Genomic DNA, 22,856 nt, shown 5'->3' on the forward strand with positions numbered 1-22,856 from the left:
CTTCGTCAGCGGGGAAGACTGTTATTCTTACGGTTGTCGACAGGTTCTCTAAGGCGGCTCATTTTATTCCCCTTGCTAAGCTTCCTTCTGCTAAAGAGACGGCACAAATCATCATCGAGAATGTTTTCAGAATTCATGGCCTTCCGTCAGACGTCGTTTCGGACAGAGGTCCGCAATTCACGTCTCAATTTTGGAGGGAGTTTTGCCGTTTGATTGGGGCTTCCGTCAGTCTCTCTTCCGGCTTTCACCCCCAGTCTAACGGTCAAGCAGAACGGGCCAATCAGACTATTGGTCGCATCTTACGCAGTCTTTCTTTTCGCAACCCTGCGTCTTGGTCAGAACAGCTCCCCTGGGCAGAATACGCCCACAACTCGCTTCCTTCGTCTGCGACCGGGCTATCTCCTTTTCAGAGTAGCCTCGGGTACCAGCCTCCGCTGTTCTCATCTCAGTTCGCCGAGTCCAGCGTCCCCTCCGCTCAGGCTTTTGTCCAACGTTGCGAGCGCACCTGGAAGAGGGTCAGGTCTGCACTTTGCCGTTATAGGGCGCAGACTGTGAGAGCTGCTAATAAGCGTAGAACTAAGAGTCCTAGATATTGTCGCGGTCAGAGAGTTTGGCTCTCCACTCAGAACCTTCCCCTTAAGACCGCTTCTCGCAAGTTGACCCCGCGGTTCATTGGTCCGTTCCGTATTTCTCGGATCATTAATCCTGTCGCAGTGCGACTTCTTCTTCCGCGATATCTTCGTCGCGTCCACCCGGTCTTCCATGTCTCCTGTGTCAAGCCCGTTCTTCGCGCCCCCGCTCGTCTTCCCCCCCCCCCCCCATCCTTGTCGAGGGCGCACCCATCTACAGGGTCCGTAGGATTTTGGACATGCGTCCTCGGGGCCGTGGTCATCAGTACCTAGTAGATTGGGAGGGGTACGGTCCTGAGGAGAGGAGTTGGGTTCCCTCTCGGGACGTGCTGGACCGTGCGCTGATCGATGATTTCCTCCGTTGCCGCCAGGTTTCCTCCTCGAGTGCGCCAGGAGGCGCTCGGTGAGTGGGGGGGTACTGTCATGTATTGTCATGTTGTGTCTTGTTTCTGTCCTTTCTCTTCACCCTGTCTCCCTCTGCTGGTCGTTTTAGGTTACCTTTTCTCCCCCTCTTTCCCCCAGCTGTTCCTTGTCTCCTCCTAACTACCTCGTCACCCCTTTTCCCACCTGTTCCCTTTTTCCCTCTGATTAGGTCTCTATATCTCTCTCTGTTCCTGCTTCTGTCTTTGTCGGATTCTTGTTTGTGTTTTTCATGCCTGAACCAGACTATCGTCATGTTTGCTGCAACCTTGTCCTGTCCTGTCGGAATCTGCCGGTCCATCTGAGCCTACCTATGTTTTGTTATTAAAGAAGTTCTGTTTACGTTAATTCGCTTTTGGGTCCTCATTCACGCACCGTAACATTTACATGAGGAACCACAGATCTTATGAACAGTTCACAAAGAAATACTTTTACTTGAGAGAGAGGAGTATCCCATAGCCAGATAGCATTCACTATTAATTATCGTTCAGTTTGGTCCCTAAGATGAGGTTCTAATCTCGTTCCTGGTACTTCATAGCACAAAAACATTACCTCGTGTTATCTGTAATGCTCTTTTAGGTTTTATCACCCAAAGACATTGTAAATCTCCTCTGTCAGTGCTCTATCATAGAGGCCCATCCTCAGTGGAACACACACAATAGTTAACAGAATACTCTATTGTGTCGATTAAAACAACCATTATAGTGCAATACAAGCATTATAACAATCTTGCAATTTTCCACGACAGTTTGTCTGAGGAAATTATGTACATCCATTCAATCAATTTATTTGAGATATCTGAGCTTGTTTAGCATGTTATTGGTTTTGTGTAAAATTCACAAGCTGGTAAAATGGTGGCACCCACTCTGTCTGCGTCAACAGACTTCAGTGCAGGCAGTGCTGGTGCAGAGAGTCAATTTCACGGTCACACTACAGTTTTAAAGCTGAATGTAATGATTATCAGTTTTCTACATGTGTACTAATATTCAGACACATTAAGATGTTTCTTTGTCTATAAATGTTACTATGGTGTGAATGTGAAATAAAATTGTTTTTTGATTTAAATAATACAGTGAAGACCAGGTTATTCAGGAAAATAGTACATAGTGCTGCCTGAAACATACTGCAACCTTGTACTAAATGGTTTTTGAGTCAATTATGCAAATTTGGGAAACTCTACTCTAGGTTGAGTACATTTACATTGTGTAGACAAATGTAAAGCAGGTACTTTGTCTAATTGCAATGAATTCATGTTTTGTTCTAAATGCTTATCTACCAGATCTATTGAAATGAGATCAGCGTTTGACTTGGACAGAATGTTAACAGTATTGTGGAGCTCCTGCACCTAAAAATGATTACCGACACCTATTTCAGTCCAAGTCCAGCACTGAAATAGATCATTTAACAAGAATAAATAAACATTTTTTTTAGAATAAAGTGCCAGAACTGTCAAGACAACTTTCTGTCTGTTTCTCAATGTTACTACAGGACAACTGGAATTAAGTCTGAGGCCGGTAACATCAACAGTGAGGACAAATCCAGCCTGTCCAAACCTACAGTCACTGGGTCCTGATTGTGACAGTGGAGCCCAGTTTGCACTGCAGGGTCCAGAGATGGCATCAGTGAAGCTGGAAGACTGCAGTCAAACACTGGAGCTGAATGTCAACATTAAAGATGAAGAAGATAAGATTGAGAAATCTCTTTCTCATGGTAAGAGAATGCCAATATTGTGCGACGCTGTCATCAAGGCAAAGGGTGGCTATTTGAAGAATCTCAGTTATAATGTATTTTTAATTGTTTAACACCTTTTTGTTTACTACATGATTCCATGTGTGTTATTTCATAGTTTTGATGTCTTCACTATTATACAATGTAGAAAATAGTCAAAATAAAGAAAAAACATTGAATGAGTATGTGTTCTGAAACTTTTGACCTGTAGTGTATATCACACAACTGACTGGTTCTTCTGATGTTGTTCTCACAGGAGACCATGTTGAGACATTCTCTACATCCAGAGAGAAACAGCAGGAAGATCACAGAGCTAAGAGGTTTCACCACTGCCCACATTGTGAGGAGAATTTTTCAATTCTATCAAAGCTAAAATTACATGTAAAAATACACATAGGAGAGAATCTGTTTTCCTGTACTGACTGTGGGAAGAATTTCACAACCTCAAAGGCTCTGACAGTTCATCAGAGATTGCACAGAGGAGAGAAGTCATACCCCTGCTCTGACTGTGGAAAGAGTTTCTCTCAACTGTGCACCTTAAAAAGACATGAACATATACATACAGGAGAGAAGCCTTACTCCTGCTCTGACTGTGGGGCGAGTTTCTCTCAACTGTACAACTTAAAAAGACATGAACGCATACATACAGGAGAGAAGACTTACTCCTGCTCTGACTGTGACAAATGCTTCAAAAGATCAACTGCTCTAAAGGTTCATCAGAGAACACACACGGGAGAAAAGCCTTACTCCTGCTCTGACTGTGACAAATGCTTCAAAAGATCAACTGCTCTAAAGGTTCATCAGAGAACACACACAGGAGAAAAGCCTTACTCCTGCTCTGACTGTGGGAGGAGTTTCTCTAAACTGTACAACTTAAAAACACATGAACGTGTACATACAGGAGAGAAGCCTTACTCCTGCTTTTACTGCGAAAAAATCTTCAGAACATCATCTGATCAAAAAGTTCATCAGAGAACACACACAGGAGAGAAGCCTTACTCCTGTTCTGACTGTGGAAAGCGATACTCTCAACTGGGCCACTTAAAAACACATGAACATATACATACAGGAGAGAAGCCTTACTCCTGCTCTGACTGTGAAAAATGCTTAAAAACATCAGCTGAGCAAAAAGTTCATCAGAGAACACACACGGGAGAGAAGCCTTATTCCTGCTCTGACTGTGAAAAATGCTTCAAAACATCAACAGATCGAAAAGTTCATCAGAGAATACACACAGGAGAGAAGCCTTACTCCTGCTTTTACTGTGAAAAATGCTTCAAAACATCAACTGATCGAAAAGTTCATCAGAGAACACACACAGGAGAGAAGCCTTACTCCTGCTCTGACTGTGAAAAATGCTTCAAAAGATCAACTGCTCTAAAAGTTCATCAGAGAAATCACACAGGAGATAAGCCTTACACCTGCTCTGACTGTGGAAAGAGTTTCTCTCAACTGGGTGACTTAAAAACACATGAACGTATACACACAGGAGAGAAGCCTTTCTCCTGCTCTGACTGTGAAAAATGCTTCAAAACATCAACTGAGCAAAAAGTTCATCAGAGAACACACACAGGAGAGAAGCCTTACTCCTGCTCTGGCTGTGGAAAGAGATTCTCTCAACTGGGCCACTTAAGAAGACATGAACTTATACATACAGGAGTGAAGCCTTACACCTGCTCTGACTGTGGAAAGAGTTTCTCTCAACTGGGTGACTTAAAAACACATGAACGTGTACATACAGGAGAGAAACCTTACTCCTGCTTTTACTGTGAAAAAATCTTCAGAACATCAACTGAGCAAAACGTTCATCAGAGAACACACACAGGAGAGAAGCCGTACTCCTGCTCTGACTGTGGAAAGAGTTTCTCTAAACTGGGGGACTTAAAAACACATGAACGTATACACACAGGAGAGAAGCCTTACTCCTGCTCTGACTGTGGAAAGAGTTTCTCTAAACTGTACAACTTAAAAAGACATGAACGTATGCATATAGGAGTGAAGCCTTAATCCTGCTCTGATTGTGTAAAATGTTTCACAACATCAACTGACCTAAAAGTTTGTCAGAATTCACACTGGAGAGAAGCCTTACTCCTGCTCTTAATGTGGCAAGAGTTTCTCCCGATTGGAAAATACATAGTTGACCGAAGCCTTATCAAAGCACTGACTGTGAGAAGATATTCTACAGATTTTTGCCATTTAAAAAGACACCAATGTGTACATAAAGGAGAGAAGCCTCATCAGCTCTCTCAGACCAGCTAAGATTAGACACTCCACTTTATTCTCATCTCATTAAATAATTGGCAACATTGAATTGGATCAAATGAAGCGTAGAACACTGTATTGTAAAAAAAACAAAACATTAAGGACACCTGCTCTTTCCATGACCAGCTGATCCTTAATGATTTAGTTGTTGTGTATTTGTTATGGATCTCCATTAGCTTTCAACAAACAAACAAAACTGCTGTTGCAGTGGGCTAAGGAATGAAAACACTGGAAAATTGGAAACATACTGCCTGGTCTGATGAACCCTGGTTCCTGCTGTTTCACGCTGATGGGAGGACTGGGGTATGGAGGAAACCACGAGGACATACATCCAGTGGTGGAAAAAGTACCAAACTGTCAGACTGAGTGAAAGTAATGAAACCTCAATAGAAAATGACTCAAGTAAAAGTGAGTCACCCATTAAAATACTACTTGAGTAAAAGTCACCCATTAAAATACTACTTGAGTAAAAGTATTTGGTTGTAAATATACTTATGTATTAAAAGTAATTGCTAAAATATACTCCATCAAAAGTAAAAGTATGAATAATTTCAAATTCCTTAAATGAAGCAAACCAGACTGACTGTACAACTGTGTTGTGTTTTTTTAATATTACAGATATCCAGGGGCTCAGACTCCAACACTCAGACATCATTTACGAATGATGCATTTGTGTTTAGTGAGTCTGCCAGATCAGAGGCAGTAGGAATGACCAGGGATATTCTCCTGATAAGTGCGTGAATTGGACCATTTTCTGTTCTGCTAATCATAAATGTAACAAGTACTTTTGGGTGTCAGGGAAAATGTAAAAAGTACATTTTGTTTAGGAATGTAGTGAAGGAAAAGTTGTCAAAAATATAAATAGTAAAGTACAGATACTACAAAAACTACTAAATGAGTTCTTTAAATCATTTTTACTTCAGTAGTTTATACCACTGCCTGCATCCATGCCGTGTGTCAGCATTGCAGGGTGGTGGTGTGATGGTTGGGGTGTGTTTTCAGGGCACACATTGGGCCCCTTGATAAAAGTTGAGCAATGTTTGAATGCCACGGGATATTGTGAGAGCAAAATTGCAAGATTGTTATATTAGTTTAATTTTATCAAATGGTTGTTTTATGCAACAGAATAGAGGGTTCTTATAACTCTATGGTTTCTGTGTGAACTGAAAAGTGGGCCTCTGGGAGATTTAACACTGACAGAAGATTTACATTGTCTTGGGTTGATAAACCTAACAAGACCGCATTCCATAGCATGAGTTAATGTTTCTGTCCTGAGGTACCAGGGGGAGATGGCTCCAGTGTGGAGTTGGGGGGCCAGACCCTGGTCTCTACACAATGAGAAATTAGTACATTTCATACGAATCTTTCCCTTGTGGCCCATTTCATAAATCTGTTGTTTGTCATAAACATCCAGGAGGATGGACTTTGCTATAAAATGTTGTGGCTTAGTCCTGCTGGTTGGGCTCTCAACTAATCACCTACGACACAGTCATTGACCAGCTCCATTACTGCAGTAATTAAATAATAAAGTTAGATTGTTTTGAAGAAATGTATAAGTCTCTCCTTTTGATTACAATAATTCCACCACAATATCTAAACATCATTTGCCAATCAGGTGCATCCCTTCATGGCGGCAGTGCAAATTGATTTTATTTTCATTATGATTATGCCTTATGCCACAAGGCTTGTCCAGGAATGGTTCCAAGAACATCACAGTGAATTCAGCTCACTGAATTCCCTGTAATTGTACATCTGTGGGAGGAGATGGAACGAGCTATTCGGAGAAGATCCACTCCCAGCCAACTTGACACGATTGTAGGAAGCATTGGAGTCCACATGGGCCAAGCATCCCTGTCGAAACGCTCTCAACACCTTGGACAGTCCGTGCCCGAAGATCTTTAGGCTGACATTCTAGATGATTCTGTGTATCGTAAGTTCAAATAAAGTTCACATAATAATAATTTCTAAAATCTAACAATTTGATGAAATGATAGCCTGTTTGGTAATGACAGTCATGACAAAAAACATTTTAAACTGGTGCATTAAATATTTTTAAAGACTTTTGGAAGTGTGATACATAGACTAATGTCAAAAGTCTGGGAGTGAGAATTCTTTATAAAATAAACATTTTAAAAGCTGAAAAAAGTGAGGTTATTTAGTATCTACTTAATGGATATGAAATAAACATATCTAAATTAAAGTCTTCAAGACTATTTACATGATCAACTGGGCATTACAACAGCCTGACCCTCTATATAGTCTTGGGTATATATTGAGCTCTAACAAATGGTGTTGTGTAAAAGGTCTGTTGAAATGAAGACTGTAGTGGTGTGAGAAAGGTAACACAAGCTTCCTCTCTGGTTCCATTCCCCCAATAGTAACTGGGTCATTATTGAATTGCATGGGTAATGCTGTTTCTTGTCTTTGGTACGCTATAAAGCACTTATTTAATAAGAAAACACATGCACTTTATACTGATTAGCATCTCTTTGTATGCACTGTAGACATAACTGGTGCCTAACGAATGGGCTTGTCACCACGGTGATGTGTAGAGATGTAGTGACATGTTTTGAGTAGATAAATTCTTTAGAATTCCATGAATGAAACAAAGACATTCAGTAGATCAATACAGCGGCAGTAGTGTATCTGGTCTCAAAGATGATGCTGAAAAACCATGTCAGTGCTGAGGTTAAAAAAGTTTGAAATATCCAATAAATGTCGTTCCACTTCATGATTGTGTCCCACTTGTTGTTGATTCTTCACAAAAAAATACAGTTTTATATCTTTATGTTTGAAGCCTGAAATGTGGCAAAAGGTCGCAAAGTTCAAGGGGGCAGAATACTTTCGCAAGGCACTGTATGATCTCTGTAATTGCAAACAAAGGTTTCTGTATCAAATATTAAGTTCTGCTTTTCTGATGTATCAAATACTTATGTCATGCAATAAATTGCTAATTAATTACTTAAAAATCATACAATGTGTTTTTCTGGATTCTTGTTTTAGATTCCGTTGCTCACAGTTGAAGTGTACCTATGATAAATTACAGACCTCTACATACTTTGTAAGTAGGAAAACCTGAAAAATCGGCAGTGTATCAAATACTTGTTCTCCCCACTGTATCTTACAATACTCATCTCACATGTTTATACTGTATCTTATACCATTTATTGCATCTTGCCTATGCCACTCGGTCATAGCTCATCCATATATTTATATGTACATATTCTTATTCCATCCCTTTAGATTTGTCTGTATTAAGTAGTTGTTGTGTAATTATTAGATTACTTGTTAGATATTACTGCATTTGGTGCAATGCTTAGCTTCACTTGTGCCGAATCTTACTTTCCAGCACAACAAAAGTCCCCTCCAACAAGAGTTACGTCTCTTTCAGCAATATTTTTTGCGATTAACCGGAACACGCGGAAAACACAAACACACCGTTGGTCTACTCGCACCAATGAAAACGTGAGACAGAGATAATTACTAGCTTGGTCAAGCCAGTATCTACTCAAATTTTTAATCGGCTGGCCCTACGTCCATGCTCGAGAAATTAATTATGACCAAGTCTACTCGCTCCTGAATGCGATAGACAAAAATACTTGTTGGGCCCAATGTAGTGTTATTTTTCTCAGAATGCCTGCATCGGCTGGTACATATGCCCCAGCTCATAGCATTCAGTAAATCCTCTACACACTGATTTGTGTCAGATATACAACACGAGTCAACCTCACACCACTAGTATCTGGGTGAAAAAGAAAACTACACACACGCCACTCTCAACAATAATCCTGATTGGTGTATGAGTAACTTGCTACACAATTCCTATGGACTGACTTCAACAGTGAGGCCTAGTTTATCTTTGGTTTCTAGCACGGGGGCATCAATATGACGTGACGTTAATGTGATGACATTCTATTTACTGAATAATTAACTGTTTATTATTACGTGATTAAATTAATCCTGTAACAATTAAGTCAGTAACCTAGAGCAGCCACAGGAAAATGTTGTTTAATGAGTTACCATTTCCCGAATTAACTTATAGAATATATCGATTTCATAGCAGTCGCCAATTCATTCATTTCATCAGTCTCCTTCTGAACATCGCATAATTCGGAAATCTGCACAAACCCAGGTCTCACTAATCATTCCGTACCACACATTGAGTTATTTATTTACTAACAAGCTAAACGATAACATAAGATACATATACACAAACAGTCTAGGTTATTGGTTAGAACTTCATACAATGGCAACAGGTCCCTAGTGGACCAACACAAGATAGAGATTTACATAGAGAGCAAGAGAGAAATTCAACACTTGGATACATTTGTAAACTATGCTTAGTTTCAGCCCTAACAGCTTGCCTTGAACTGCCCCTGTTATGGGTTAAAAGTGTAATGCATGTATTTACGTGTGGGAAAGGTTTGGCCAGCGCCTTGTTCATTCGTCTTCAGGTGCAAGTCTCCGATTCTCCAAACGATGTCAATGTCCTTTCTCATAGTTGTCAGTTTCCTTGCACTCGTTCTGTGAGAGTGGGCTTCTGAGGAGGCTAATCAGCCGTGTCGACGCTGCTGGCGTGGGTAAGAGGGCCGTGTACACAACCGGTGACTTGAAAAGAATAGCCAGATGGTCCTGCTTAAATTCAACTTCCTAGATACAGTACTTAGAATAGCTACTCCACCATAAACTTGATCGTTCAGATATTTACTTTGTCTTCAACCTTGTGTTGCGTTTCGGGGTCACGACTAGTCGTAGACCTCGGCTGCAGTGCATGTTCAACTTAGTCTGATATGTAAATTCTTAACTCATGTTTTATACCCTAGAGTAGAAAGGGGCGTTTCCATCTTTATGACACACTCTCTGGGATCCCTGGGGCGTAGCTAGTTACAAGGCAAGGTATTAGGACAACTAAAATCAGTCTTATCACCATAACATCCTCTTTCATCTGCATATTCTCGACACAAAGTATGTAAACATCACATATACATTATGAAAACTCTTCAATTTAATGTTTTCGTTATAACATCCTCAACTAACTTTTAAGAACATCATAAAATAGACATTCATTTTCATATTTACATCCATCATTGTTTCCACCATTTGGCTGATCAAATATACATGTCCCAACATCCATTTATTTGATGTTGTGTAGTTTTGGGCTGTAAACTCTTCCTAATGCACACAGACATTCCAGTCTCTCACATTAGAGAACAGAATGGAGATGGGCTGTTGCCTTATAATTTATGATGGGCGTGAGGTCATAAACCCCCCCCCCATCAATCCCTCTACACTTCTCCCCCTCTTCGGGAGGGAGAGATCTCTCTGTAGAACCGGGATCCACTGTAACCTGATCCTCACAGGACCATCCTGACAGTCCCCCTCTGGTGGGTTCAACTTGGAAGGATCCTGCATTTTGCAACCCACCATAAGAATGACCATCGGATGTCAACAATTGTTTATACACAGTGTGGGTCATTTGTTTGTGAGAATGTGAATGGGATCAAATTTGGTTCATTTATAGACACATTAAAACAGTTTGTTTCATTTAAAATTATACACAAGAGAAGATGTTGCCCAGAACAAATTGTACAAAAATTATATCAATTAACTTCAACAGTTAGTCAACAGGTCCTGGTTCTCATCAAGAATCTCTCTGTACTTTGCTCATTTCAACGTTCCCTCGATCCTGACTAGTCTCCCAGTCCCTGCCGTTGAAAAACATAACCACAGCATGATGCTGTCACCACCATGCTCTGACATGCACTGTCAAATGTGAGACCTTATATAGACAGGTGTGTGCCTGTTTGAATTGAATTTACCAAGTGGACTCCAATCAAGTTGTTGAAACATCACAAGGATACTTAATGGAAACAGGATGCACCTGAGAACAATTTCGAGTCTCATAGCAAATGGTATGAATACTTATTTATTATTTGCCAAAAAACATGTTTTCAATTTGTCATTATGGGCTATTGTGTGTAGATTGAGGACATTTTTAAAAATGTAATCCATTTTATGATAAGGCTGTAACGTTACAAAATGTGGATAAAGTCCAGGGGTCTGAATACTTTCCTTTTGCACTGAGTGTACAAAACATTAGGAACACCTTCCTAATATTGAGTTGCAATTCCTTTTGGCCTCAGAACAGCCTCAATTCGTCAGGCCATGGACTCTACATGGTGTGGAAAGAAACCCACAGGGATGCTGGGCCATGATGACTCCAATGCTTCCCACAGTTGTGCCAAGTTGGCTGGGAGTGAATATCTCTTCCCACAGATGTTCAATTGGATCGAGATCTGGTGTCACGGCAGGCTACTGCAGTAAGCTGAATTCACGTATGTTCGTGGAACCGTCCCTGGACAAGCCTTGGGGCATAATCCTGCTGAAAAAATATATTTGCAGATGGATACACTGCTGCCATAAAGGGATGCACCTGATTGGCAATGATGTATAAATATCCTGTGGCATTCAAATGTTGCTCCACTTTTATCAAGGTGGCCCAATGCGTGCCCTGAAAACACACCCCACACCATCACCACCAGCCTGCAATGTTGACACATGGCATGGATGCATGTACTCATGGTTTTCTCCATAGCCTAGTCTTCCCATCAGCATGACACAGCAGGAACTGGGATTATCTAGACCAGTGGATCCCAAAATGTTTATAGTCCCGGACCCCTTCAAACATTCAACCTCGAGCTGCTTACCCCCTCTAGCACCAGGGTCAGTGCACTCAAATATTATAAGCCACACACACAATAGGATACATTTAGTAAACATAAGAAATTAGTGTGAGTTGTCGTCACAACCCGGCGTGTTGGAAGTGACAAAGAGCTCTTATAAGACCAGGGCACAAATAATAATACATTTCGTTCTTTATTTAACCATTTTACATATAAAACCTTACTTGTTAATTTAAATTTTTGAATAACTCACCACAGGTTAATGAGAAGGTTGTGCTTGAGAGGGATGCACATAGCAATGTTGGTTTGTATTGGAGAGTCTCCGTCTTAAATCATTTTCCACACACAGTCTGTGCCTGTATTTAGTTTTTATGCTAGCGAGGGCCGAGAATCCACTCTCACATAGGTACGTGGTTCCAAAGGGCATCAGTGTCTTAACAGTGCGATTTGCCAAGGCAGGATACTCTGAGCGCAGCCCTATCCAGAAATCTGGCAGTGGCTTCTGATTCAATTACATTTCCACAGATGCGCTTTTTGTAACTTTGATGAGGCTCTTGTTCAGATATCGGTAAGTGGATTGGAGGCAGGGCATGTTAGTGGACTGGAGGCAGGGCATGTAAGTGGACTGGAGGCAGGGCATGTAAGTGGACTGGAGGCAGGGCATGTAAGTGGACTGGAGGCAGGGCATGTAAGTGGACTGGAGGCAGGGCATGTAAGTGGACTGGAGGCAGGGCATGTAAGTGGACTGGAGGCAGGGCATGTAAGTGGACTGGAGGCAGGGCATGTAAGTGGACTGGAGGCAGGGCATGTTAGTGGACTGGAGGCAGGGCATGTAAGTGGACTGGAGGCAGGGCATGTAAGTGGACTGGAGGCAGGGCATGTAAGTGGACTGGAGGCAGGGCATGTAAGTGGACTGGAGGCAGGGCATGTAAGTGGACTGGAGGCAGGGCATGTAAGTGGACTGGAGGCAGGGCATGTAAGTGGACTGGAGGCAGGGCATGTAAGTGGACTGGAGGCAGGGCATGTAAGTGGACTGGAGGCAGGGCATGTAAGTGGACTGGAGGCAGGGCATGTAAGTGGACTGGAGGCAGGGCATGTAAGTGGACTGGAGGCAGGGCATGTAAGTGGACTGGAGGCAGGGCATGTTAGTGGACTGGAGGCAGGGCATGTAAGTGGACTGGAGGCAGGGCATGTTAGTGGACTGGAGGCAGGGCATGTAAGTGGACTGGAGGCAGGGCATGTTAGTGGACTGGAGGCAGGGCATGTTAGTGGACTGGAGGCAGGGCATGTTAGTGGACTGGAGGCAGGGCATGTAAGTGGACTGGAGGCAGGGCATGTAAGTGGACTGGAGGCAGGGCATGTAAGTGGACTGGAGGCAGGGCATGTAAGTGGACTGGAGGCAGGGCATGTAAGTGGACTGGAGGCAGGGCATGTAAGTGGACTGGAGGCAGGGCATGTAAGTGGACTGGAGGCAGGGCATGTTAGTGGACTGGAGGCAGGGCATGTTAGTGGACTGGAGGCAGGGCATGTAAGTGGACTGGAGGCAGGGCATGAAAGTGGACTGGAGGCAGGGCATGAAAGTGGACTGGAGGCAGGGCATGAAAGTGGACTGGAGGCAGGGCATGTAAGTGGACTGGAGGCAGGGCATGTAAGTGGATTGGAGGCAGGGCATGTAAGTGGATTGGAGGCAGGGCATGTAAGTGGATTGGAGGCAGGGCATGTAAGTGGATTGGAGGCAGGGCATGTAAGTGGATTGGAGGCAGGGCATGTAAGTGGACTGGAGGCAGGGCATGTAAGTGGACTGGAGGCAGGGCATGTAAGTGGATTGGAGGCAGGGCATGTAAGTGGACTGGAGGCAGGGCATGTAAGTGGATTGGAGGCAGGGCATGTAAGTGGACTGGATGCAGGGCATGTAAGTGGATTGGAGGCAGGGCATGTAAGTGGACTGGAGGCAGGGCATGTAAGTGGATTGGAGGCAGGGCATGTAAGTGGACTGGAGGCAGGGCATGTTAGTGGACTGGAGGCAGGGCATGTAAGTGGATTGGAGGCAGGGCATGTAAGTGGACTGGAGGCAGGGCATGAAAGTGGACTGGAGGCAGGGCATAAAAGGGATAACGAATCCAGCTGTTTGTGTCATCCGTTTTGGGAAAGTACCTGTGTAATTGCGCACCCAACTCACTCAGGTGCTTCGCAAGATCACATCTGACATTGTCCATAAGCGTAGGGTCATTATCACACACAAAAAATAGCATACAATGATGGAAAGACCTGTGTGTTGTCCTTGTTAATGCAGACAGAGAAGAGCTCCAACTTCTTAATCATAGCCTCAATTTTGTCCAGCACATTGAATATAGCTGCAGTCCCTGTAATCCTAGATTCAGATCATTCAGGTGAGAAAAAACATCACCCAGAGAGGCCAGTCATGTGAGGAACTGATCATGCAAGCAGTCAGACAAGTGACAATTATGGTCAGTAAAAAAAACTAAGTACGTCTCTCAATTTAAAAAAAAAGTGTCAATACTTTGCCCCTTGATGACCAGCGCACTTCTGTATGTTGTAAAAGCGTTGCATGGTCGCTGCCCACATCATTGCAGAGTGCAGAAAATACACGAGAGTTCAGGGGCCTTGCTTTAACAAAGTTAACCATTTTCACTGTAGTGTCCAAAACATCTTTCAAGCTGTCAGGCATTCCCCTTGGTAGCAAGAGCCTCTCGTGGATGCTGCAGTGTACCAAAGTAGCGTCGGGAGCAACTGCTTGCACCAGCGTTACCACTCCACTATGTCTCCCTGTCATGGCTTTCGCGCCATCAGTACAGATACCAACACATCTTGACCACCTAAGTCCATTTGATGTCACAAAGCTGTCCAGTACTTTAAAAATATATCCTGTTGTCCTGGTTTCCAGTGGTTTGCAGAAGAGGATGTCTTGCTTAATTGACCCCCCCAAAAACGTAACAGACATATACCAGGAGCTGTGCCAGGCCCGCCACGTCTGTTGACTCATCCAGCTGTAACGCATAGAATTCACTGGCTTGTATATACGAAGCAGTAATTGTATCAAAACATCTCTTGCCATGTCGCCGATGCGGTATAGTTTTTTTGGGCCTTTCCTCCAGCCATATCCACGGAAGCAGGAAGAATGAAGTCCTCCACAATAGTATGGTGCTTGCCTGTCCTAGCCACTCGGTAGCTCACCATATAAGACGCTTCTAGCGCCTTCTTATTAATGGTATCTGTTGCTTTTATACATGTCTTACTACTCGAAAGTTGTCTTAATTCTCGCTCAAAAAACTCCTGTGGCTTATTTTTCAATTTGGCATGCTTTTTTCTAAATGTCTGCGTAAGAGTGAAGGTTTCAGTTGTGAGCTATAAACACACTTTGGCTGAGGAAAGGTACTATTCCCAATATAAGTGAACCCCAAATCAATGTAGGTCTCATCACATTTGCACGTCTTCGATGGTCCAACATCCCTGTCTGTTGTTCGGTGCTTTCCCAGGTAAAGGGGCAGTAGCTCTTCGGCTGCATCAGATTCACAACTGTCAGCAAAATTGCAAAATTGACAAGATGCTCACTGATCATTCCATAATGCTCCCTGTTCTCTGCATTGTTCTCTCACAGTGAGAAACAATAGGACTAAAAGTGTTCTACACATTCTTCATTTGATCCAATTCAACATTGCAAATTATTTTATGAGAAGAATTAAGTGGAGTGACTAATCTCAGCTGGTCTGAGAGAACTGATGAGGCTTCTCTCAAGTGTGTAGCCATTGGTGTGTTTTTACATTGCCCAATCGGGAGAAGTTCTTGCTACAGTAAGAGCAGAAGAAAGGCCACTCTCCCGTGTATATTCTTTGAAGATCGTTTAGCTCAGCTCATGATTTAAAACTGTGGAAACTGTCATTGCAGTAGTAAGGCTACTCTCCTTTATGTATACCTTGGTGTCTTTTTAAGTGGCCCAGTTGAGAGAAACTCTTTCTACAGTCAGAGCAGGAGTAAGGCTTCTCTCCTGTGTGTATACGTTTATGATTTTTTAGGTTGCACGGTTGAGAGAAACTCGCCCCACAGTCAGAGCAGGAGTAAGGCTTCTCTCCTGTGTGTATACGTTCATGTTGTTTTAAGTTTCCCAGTTGAGAGAACCTCGCCCCACAGTCAGAGCAGAAGTAAGGCTTCTCTCCTGTGTGTGTTCTCTGATGAACTTTAAGCTCAGATGATGTTGTGAAGCATTTTCCACAGTCAGAGCAGGAGTAAGACTTCTCTCCTGTGTGTATACGTTCATGCTGTTTCAGGTGGCTCGATTGAGAGAAACTCTTCCTACAGTCAGAGCAGGAGTAAGGCTTCTCTCCTGTGTGTATACGTTCATGCTGTTTTAGGTGGCTCAGTTGAGAGAAACTCGCCCTACAATCAGAGCAGGAGTATGGCTTCTCTCCTGTGTGTGTTCTCTGATGAACTTTTAGCTCACCTGATGTTGTGAAGCATTTTATACAATTAAAGCAGGAGTAAGGCTTCTCTCCTGTATGTATACGTTCATGTATTTTTAGATCGCCCTGTCGAGAAAAACTCTTTCCACAATCAGAGCAGGAGTAAGGCTTATCTCCTGTATGTATATGCTCATGTGTTTTAAAGTGGCCCCGTCGAGAAAAACTCTTTCCACAATCAGAGCAGGAGTAAGGCTTCTCGCCTGTGTGTACACGTTCGTGTTGTTTTAAGTTTCCCAGTTGAGAGAAACTCGCCCTACAGTCAGAGCAAAAGTAAGGCTTCTCTCCTGTGTGTGTTCTCTGATGAACTTTTAGCTCAGATGATGTTGTGAAGCATTTTACACAGTCAGAGCAGGAGTAAGGCTTCTTTCCTGTGTGTATACGTTCATGCTGTTTTAGGTGGCTCAGTTGAGAGAACCTCGCCCTACAGTCAGAGCAGGAGTATGGCTTCTCTCCTGTGTGTGTTCTCTGGTGAATTTTTAGCTCACCTGATGTGGTGAAGAATTTTACACAGTCAGAGCAGGAGTAAGGCTTCTCTCCTGTATGTATACGTTCGTGTGTTTTTAGGTCGCCCCGTCGAGAGAAACTATTTCCACAGTCAGAGCAGAAGTAAGGCTTCTCTCCTGTGTGTACTCTCTGATGAACTGTCATAGCCTTTGATGTTGTGAAACTCTTCCCACAGTCAGTGCAGAAATACAGATTCCCTCCTTTGTGTATTCTTAGGTGTATTTTTAGCTTTGATAGAATTGGGAAAATCTCCTCACAATGTGGGCAGTGGTGAGACCTCTTAGCTCTGTGATCTTCCTGCTGTTGCTCTATAGATGTAGAGAATGTCTCAACATGGTCTCCTGTGTGAACAACATCAGAAGAACCAGTCAGTTGGTGTAATATACAGTACCAGTCAAAAGTTGACACACCTACTCATTCAAGGGTTTCTTTATTTTTGCTATTTTCTACAACATCAAAACTATGAAATAACATATATAGAATCATGTAACCGAAAAATTGTTAAACGAATCAAATTATCTTGTAGTTTGCCTTAACAGCAAGGATTGGTAACTACACAGACTCATTTCATAGAACTTTAAAACACTGGCAGTTGGTCTATTTCACTTCTTTAGTCTCCTCTCTGATCACTCCAGATAGCCCAGTGAATAAAACAAATGCTGGCAATACTGGTGTCAAACCATGCAAGTGTCAGTAGCATGAAATAACTACCTTCTCACTGAAACAGTTCTACTGCAACTTTTCATACACAGTGGGAAGTGGAAACGAACAACACACTTAGATAGAACCTGTGCTTACCATGATTAACAGATGTCCCAATCTTCTCCTCCTCTTCTTCATCTTTAATGTTGGCATTCAGCTCCAGTGTTTGACTGCAGTCTTCCAGCTTCACTGATGCCATCTCTGGATCCTGCAGTGCAAACTGGTCTCGACTGTCACAATCAGGACCCAGTGACTGTAGGTTTGGACTCAGTGTGGAAGGAGAGAGGCAGGCTGCGTCTGTCCTCACTGCTGATATTACCGGCCTCAGACTTGATCTGAGTCGGCCTGTAGTAACAATGAGAAACAGACAAGTTATTGTCTTGACAGTTCCAGAACTTTCTTTATTCTCTAAAAATATATTATTTCTTCTTGTTCAATTATCTAATTCAGTGCTTGACTCCCTGACCAAGGCCCTTCTCCCCCGATATCTCAGTTTATTGGTGGTTCCAAACTTTTTAAGAATGACGGAGGCCTTTCAATCATATCCTTGGACTAAAATGATTGCACATGATGTTCGGCTTTCACACGAACATCTTGTGCAAAGGGCCTTTGGGTAACGAAGCACATATTCAACGTTATCCCTTTTCCTTACATAGGCTGGTCATTTCTGATCTTTGATATTTTATTGGTTTGTAAACGTATCATGGTATACTACGTTAATATTATATGTGTGAGGGCCACTTTGTTACTTGGTAGCTACTAGCAAAAGACCCTGTGTTGTGGATCATCTTCAACTATTTTGGACTGTCCATACTGTAACGTTGGTCTCAGGCTTCACTAACTAGCGTTACTGTTTTAGGTGGAGCTATTCTTTCCTACTTTTCAAAAACGAATAGGACGTGATATTTCACATATCATCTTGCCAGATACGCCTTTTGTTGTGATATATCACATATCATCTTGCTAGAAACGCCTTTTGTTGTGATATATCACATATCATCTTGCCAGATATGCCTTTTGTTGTGATATATCACATATCATCTTGCCAGATACGCCTTTTGTTGTGATATATCACATATCATCTTGCCAGATATGCCTTTTGTTGTGATATATCACATATCATCTTGCCAGATACGCCTTTTGTTGTGATATATCACATATCATCTTGCCAGATATGCCTTTTGTTGTGATATATCACATATCATCTTGCCAGATATGCCTTTTGTTGTGATATATCACATATCATCTTGCCAGATATGCCTTTTGTTGTGATATATCACATATCATCTTGCCAGATACGCCTTTTGTTGTGATATATCACATATCATCTTGCCAGATATGCCTTTTGTTGTGATATATCACATATCATCTTGCCAGATACGCCTTTTGTTGTGATATATCACATATCATCTTGCCAGATATGCCTTTTGTTGTGATATATCACATATCATCTTGCCAGATATGCCTTTTGTTGTGATATATCACATATCATCTTGCCAGATACGCCTTTTGTTGTGATATATCACATATCATCTTGCCAGATATGCCTTTTGTTGTGATATATCACATATCATCTTGCTAGATACGCCTTTTGTTTTGCTCGTGAGGAGTAATGGCCGAGAGAAGGCAGGAGACACTTTGTTTTGTTTAGCGTCGTTAGGTTAGACTGCTCCCTTTAACGGATCAGTCGTCCACCAGGCTACGATTAGGGGGAGGTGGGAGGGGAAGAGTTGGATGTCTCGGTTAGGGAGACAGTGGAATGGGGTTCAGTGTTCTACTGTTAGGGTAGATTTATGGTTTGTTTGTTCCAACAGATCTTTACTCATTTTTTTCACTACAAAAATATTAATGAGGTCCTTGTGGTTACTAAACGTATTTTAGATATGTCTTTATGCTATAGCTTATTCCACGTTCACATCTTTGGTTAAATGACTTCTAATGCAAAACTGAAATGTACTTCGTATAATGTCAGTGGAGTTTGTAAACGATCTAAGCTTATAACAGGTTATTACTGGGCTTAAACAACTTCACCTATTGTGTTCCTACAAGAAATCCACTTGTTGAAGGATGTGCTACTTAAAGTACACAGGAGATGGCAAGGGCAAGTAATAGCATCCTGTTTCTCCTCTCATTCTCATGGCATTATAGTTTTAATTCACTAATCGGCTCCGTTTCAAGTGGATAATATTATAACTGATACATCTGGTAGATATATTTTGACACAGGAAACTTTTTTGAATTAGCATATTAAATCTAGTTAATGTTTATGTTCCAGATGATGATAATCCCAAGTTAAACCCCACAAATTTGACCCCAATACCCCAGAAATGTGTGTTAAATGTAACACGCATTTAGTAGGAATGTGCTGAGATAAACGTTTGAGCTCAGTACTGTGCTATATCTCTGAGATGACCTCTACCACAATACCACTAATCCCTAAACTATACCTCCTAAATCTTTACCCAGAGAGTATTGATTTACATAGGAGAGAAAATAAAATGGTTGACCTCTGTCTATTACAAGCTAGACGTTCAATTGCTCTCGACTGGATGTATGTCAGTTCCCCCTCACTTGGTCATTGGTTAAAATAATTAACATCAAGTCTGGCTCTTGGTGAATATACTTATATAGTGAAAAGAAGAGTTTCATAATATTTAAGATCAGTTTTGTGAGTTTTTACAAACCGGTGATATTCTAGAAGCATTGGAACTGTAAATCCTCTATTTTTATTGGCTGTAGTTCTTAGAGGTATCAGCATTATCTGCATATTACACTTTGTTATTGGGAAATGTTTTGGTACCCTTCCCCAGATCTGTGCCTCAACATAATCCTTTCATGGAGCTCTACGGACAATTCTTTCGACCTCACGGCTTGGTTTTTGCTCTGACATGCACTGTCAAATGTGGGACCTTATATACAGGTGTGTTCCTTTCTAAATCTTGTCCAATCAATGTAATTCACCACAGGTGGAATCTCAAGTTGTAGAAACATCTCAAGGATGATCAATGGAAACAGGATGCACCTGAGCTCAATGTCGAGTCTCATAGCAAAGGGTCTGAATACTTATGTAAATAATGGTATTTTTGTTTTGAATTTAATACATGTACAAACATTTCTATAAACCTGTGTTTCCTTTGAGGTACATTGATGACCTTTTTTTAATCCATTTTAGAATAAGGCTGTAACGTAACAAAATGTGGAAATAGTCAAGGGGTCTGAATACTTTCCGAATGCACTGTATGTATTCATAGAAGAAAGCTGTGCAATACAAAAGGGGAATAAAACTATTCTAAAAGTGGGTAAGAGTTGAAAGCTAAAAAGGGGCGTGTCATCCTCCACTCACTATCACAAGGGTTAGTAACTACACAGACTAATTTCATATCATCCTCCACTCACTATCACAAGGGTTAGTAACTACACAGACTAATTTCATATCATCCTCCACTCAGTATCACAAGGGTTAGGAACTACAGACTCATTTCATAGAACTTTAAAACACTACTTCACTAAATAATTGATCACTCCAGATAGCCCAGTGAATAAAACAAATGCTGGCAATACTGGTGTCAAACCATGCAAGTGTCAGTAGCATGAATTAACATCTACCTTCTCATTGAAACAGTTCATCATGAAACAGTTCTACAGCATCTTTTCATGCACAGTGGGAAGTTGGAACGAACAACAAACTTAGTTAGGTATGTAACAGTATAACTTTAGTCCGTCCCCTCGCCGCGACCCGGGCTCGAACCAGGGACCCTCTGCACACATCAACAACAGTCACCCACGAAGCATTGTTACCCATCACTCCACAAAAGCCGCGGCCCTTGCAGAGCAAGGGGAACCACTACTTCAAGGTCTCAGAGCAAGTGACATCACCGATTGAAACGGTATTAGCGCGCACCACCGCTAACTAGCTAGCCATTTCACATTGGTTACACATAGAACCTGCTCTTACCATGACTAACAGATTTCCCAATCGTCTCCTCCTCTTCTTCATCTTTAATGTTGACATTCAGCTCCAGTGTTTGACTGCAGTCTTCCAGCTTCACTGATGCCATCTCTGGATCCTGCAGAGCAAACTGGGCTCCACTGTCACAATCAGGACTGGGTGACTGTAGGTTTGAACTCAGTGTAGAAGGAGAGAGGCAGGCTGGGTTTGTCCTCACTGTTGATGTTACCGGCCTCAGACTTAATCTGAGTCGGCCAGTAGTAGTAAAGACAAACGGACCCAAAAGTTATTGTCTTGGCAGTTCTGGCACTTAATTTATTCTCAAAAAATATTGTTTATATTTAGGTGCAGGAGCGCTACAATACTGTTAAGCTAATATTCTATAAGAGGAACATGAGCTCAAACAGAAATTTGAGGTGCCGGTACTCCGCTCTGGTGAGCTCCTGTCCAAGTCAAGCACTGATCCGATTTCAATAGATCTGATTCCCATTAGACAATGTATACACTTTAAAATCAGGCTACACAACTTAAGTGCACTTAATGTATAGTAGATGTCCTGAATTCACAAATGCATAAATGACTCAAAAACCATTTAGTACAAGGTTACCGTTTGTTTTAGGCAGCACTATGTAGTATTTTCCTGAATAACCTGGTCTTCACTGTGTTATTTAAATCAAAACGAATAGTATTACCCTTTCACACCATAGTAACATTTATAGATAAAGATAGAAACAACTGAATGTGTCTGAATATTAGTACACATGTAGAAAACTGATGATCATTACATTCAGCTTCAAAACAGTGGTGGAACAGTGAAATTGTCTCTCTGCCTGGACTTTACATGTCCCTGTATTGATGTGTAATAATGTTATTATTGTTGCAATAAAATAAAAAAAAGTCTGTTGACGCAAACCGAGTGGCGCCGCCATTTTACCAGCTCGTGAATTTTACATTAAAAAAACAATTTGCAACACGAATTCAGAAATCTCAGAAGTAAATAGATTATTTATGAAATGACCTTGAGAAAATTATGTACATCCACTCAGACAAACCCTAAAGGCTCTAAATATGTAACTTAGTTATCATGTGCTTCACTCGGTTTGACACAAAAATTACACATTAAACCTTTACCAAACGTGATAATACCTTAACGGACTTATTACCTAAAATGTTATGACATATTCTTTTGATATCAGAACGTTTAAACGTGCTATTACATACCTGTAGTAATAAATAGAAAAGGACACTTAGCTTATCTTCTTGACTGCATCGTTCTGGTGCTTTCTTTATACTGAATAATGGTGGGCGCCTGCCTGGAACTTCCTGTTCCCCCGCTAACACCGTCCGTGCATTCCGGGATCCTTGGGATTGCCAACTCCTCAGTAAGGAAAGTAGCTATTGGCTGTCCTAAAAGTCGCTAGAAGTCGCTAAATGACGTTATCGCCCAATTTGCATAATTGACAATGTGCATGTAATTGTGCTGGACGCTGTAGGAGAGAGG

General features: G+C 41.8%; 2 protein-coding genes across 3 annotated transcripts in view; one reads left to right on the forward strand and one right to left on the reverse strand.

Moving 5' to 3' along the window:
* Positions 1-22,856, forward strand: part of LOC118965192 (gastrula zinc finger protein XlCGF28.1-like) — a 115,935-nt gene that overhangs the window by 16,467 nt on the left and 76,612 nt on the right. Inside the window, exons 3-4 of one of the 2 annotated variants that reach the window (XM_036981872.1) lie at positions 2,538-2,759; positions 3,034-5,129. In XM_036981872.1, the coding sequence (XP_036837767.1) occupies positions 2,538-2,759; positions 3,034-4,784 (1,973 nt within the window). In that variant the 3' untranslated portion in view covers positions 4,785-5,129. Of the gene's footprint in view, positions 1-2,537; positions 2,760-3,033; positions 5,130-22,856 lie in introns of those variants that run through there. The other variant, XM_036981873.1, reaches the window with a different exon arrangement.
* LOC110495590 (zinc finger protein 345) lies at positions 14,732-22,733 on the reverse strand. Its single transcript, XM_036981881.1, has 3 exons — positions 21,362-22,733; positions 17,503-17,751; positions 14,732-17,045 (listed from the first exon to the last, which is right to left on the reverse strand). Exons 1-3 carry the CDS (start codon positions 21,462-21,464, stop codon positions 15,637-15,639), a joined length of 1,761 nt encoding a protein of 586 aa, XP_036837776.1. The 5' UTR covers positions 21,465-22,733; the 3' UTR covers positions 14,732-15,636.

This window comes from Oncorhynchus mykiss, chromosome 7 (assembly GCF_013265735.2).
Source record: "Oncorhynchus mykiss isolate Arlee chromosome 7, USDA_OmykA_1.1, whole genome shotgun sequence".
Taxonomy (NCBI): Eukaryota; Metazoa; Chordata; class Actinopteri; order Salmoniformes; family Salmonidae; genus Oncorhynchus; species Oncorhynchus mykiss.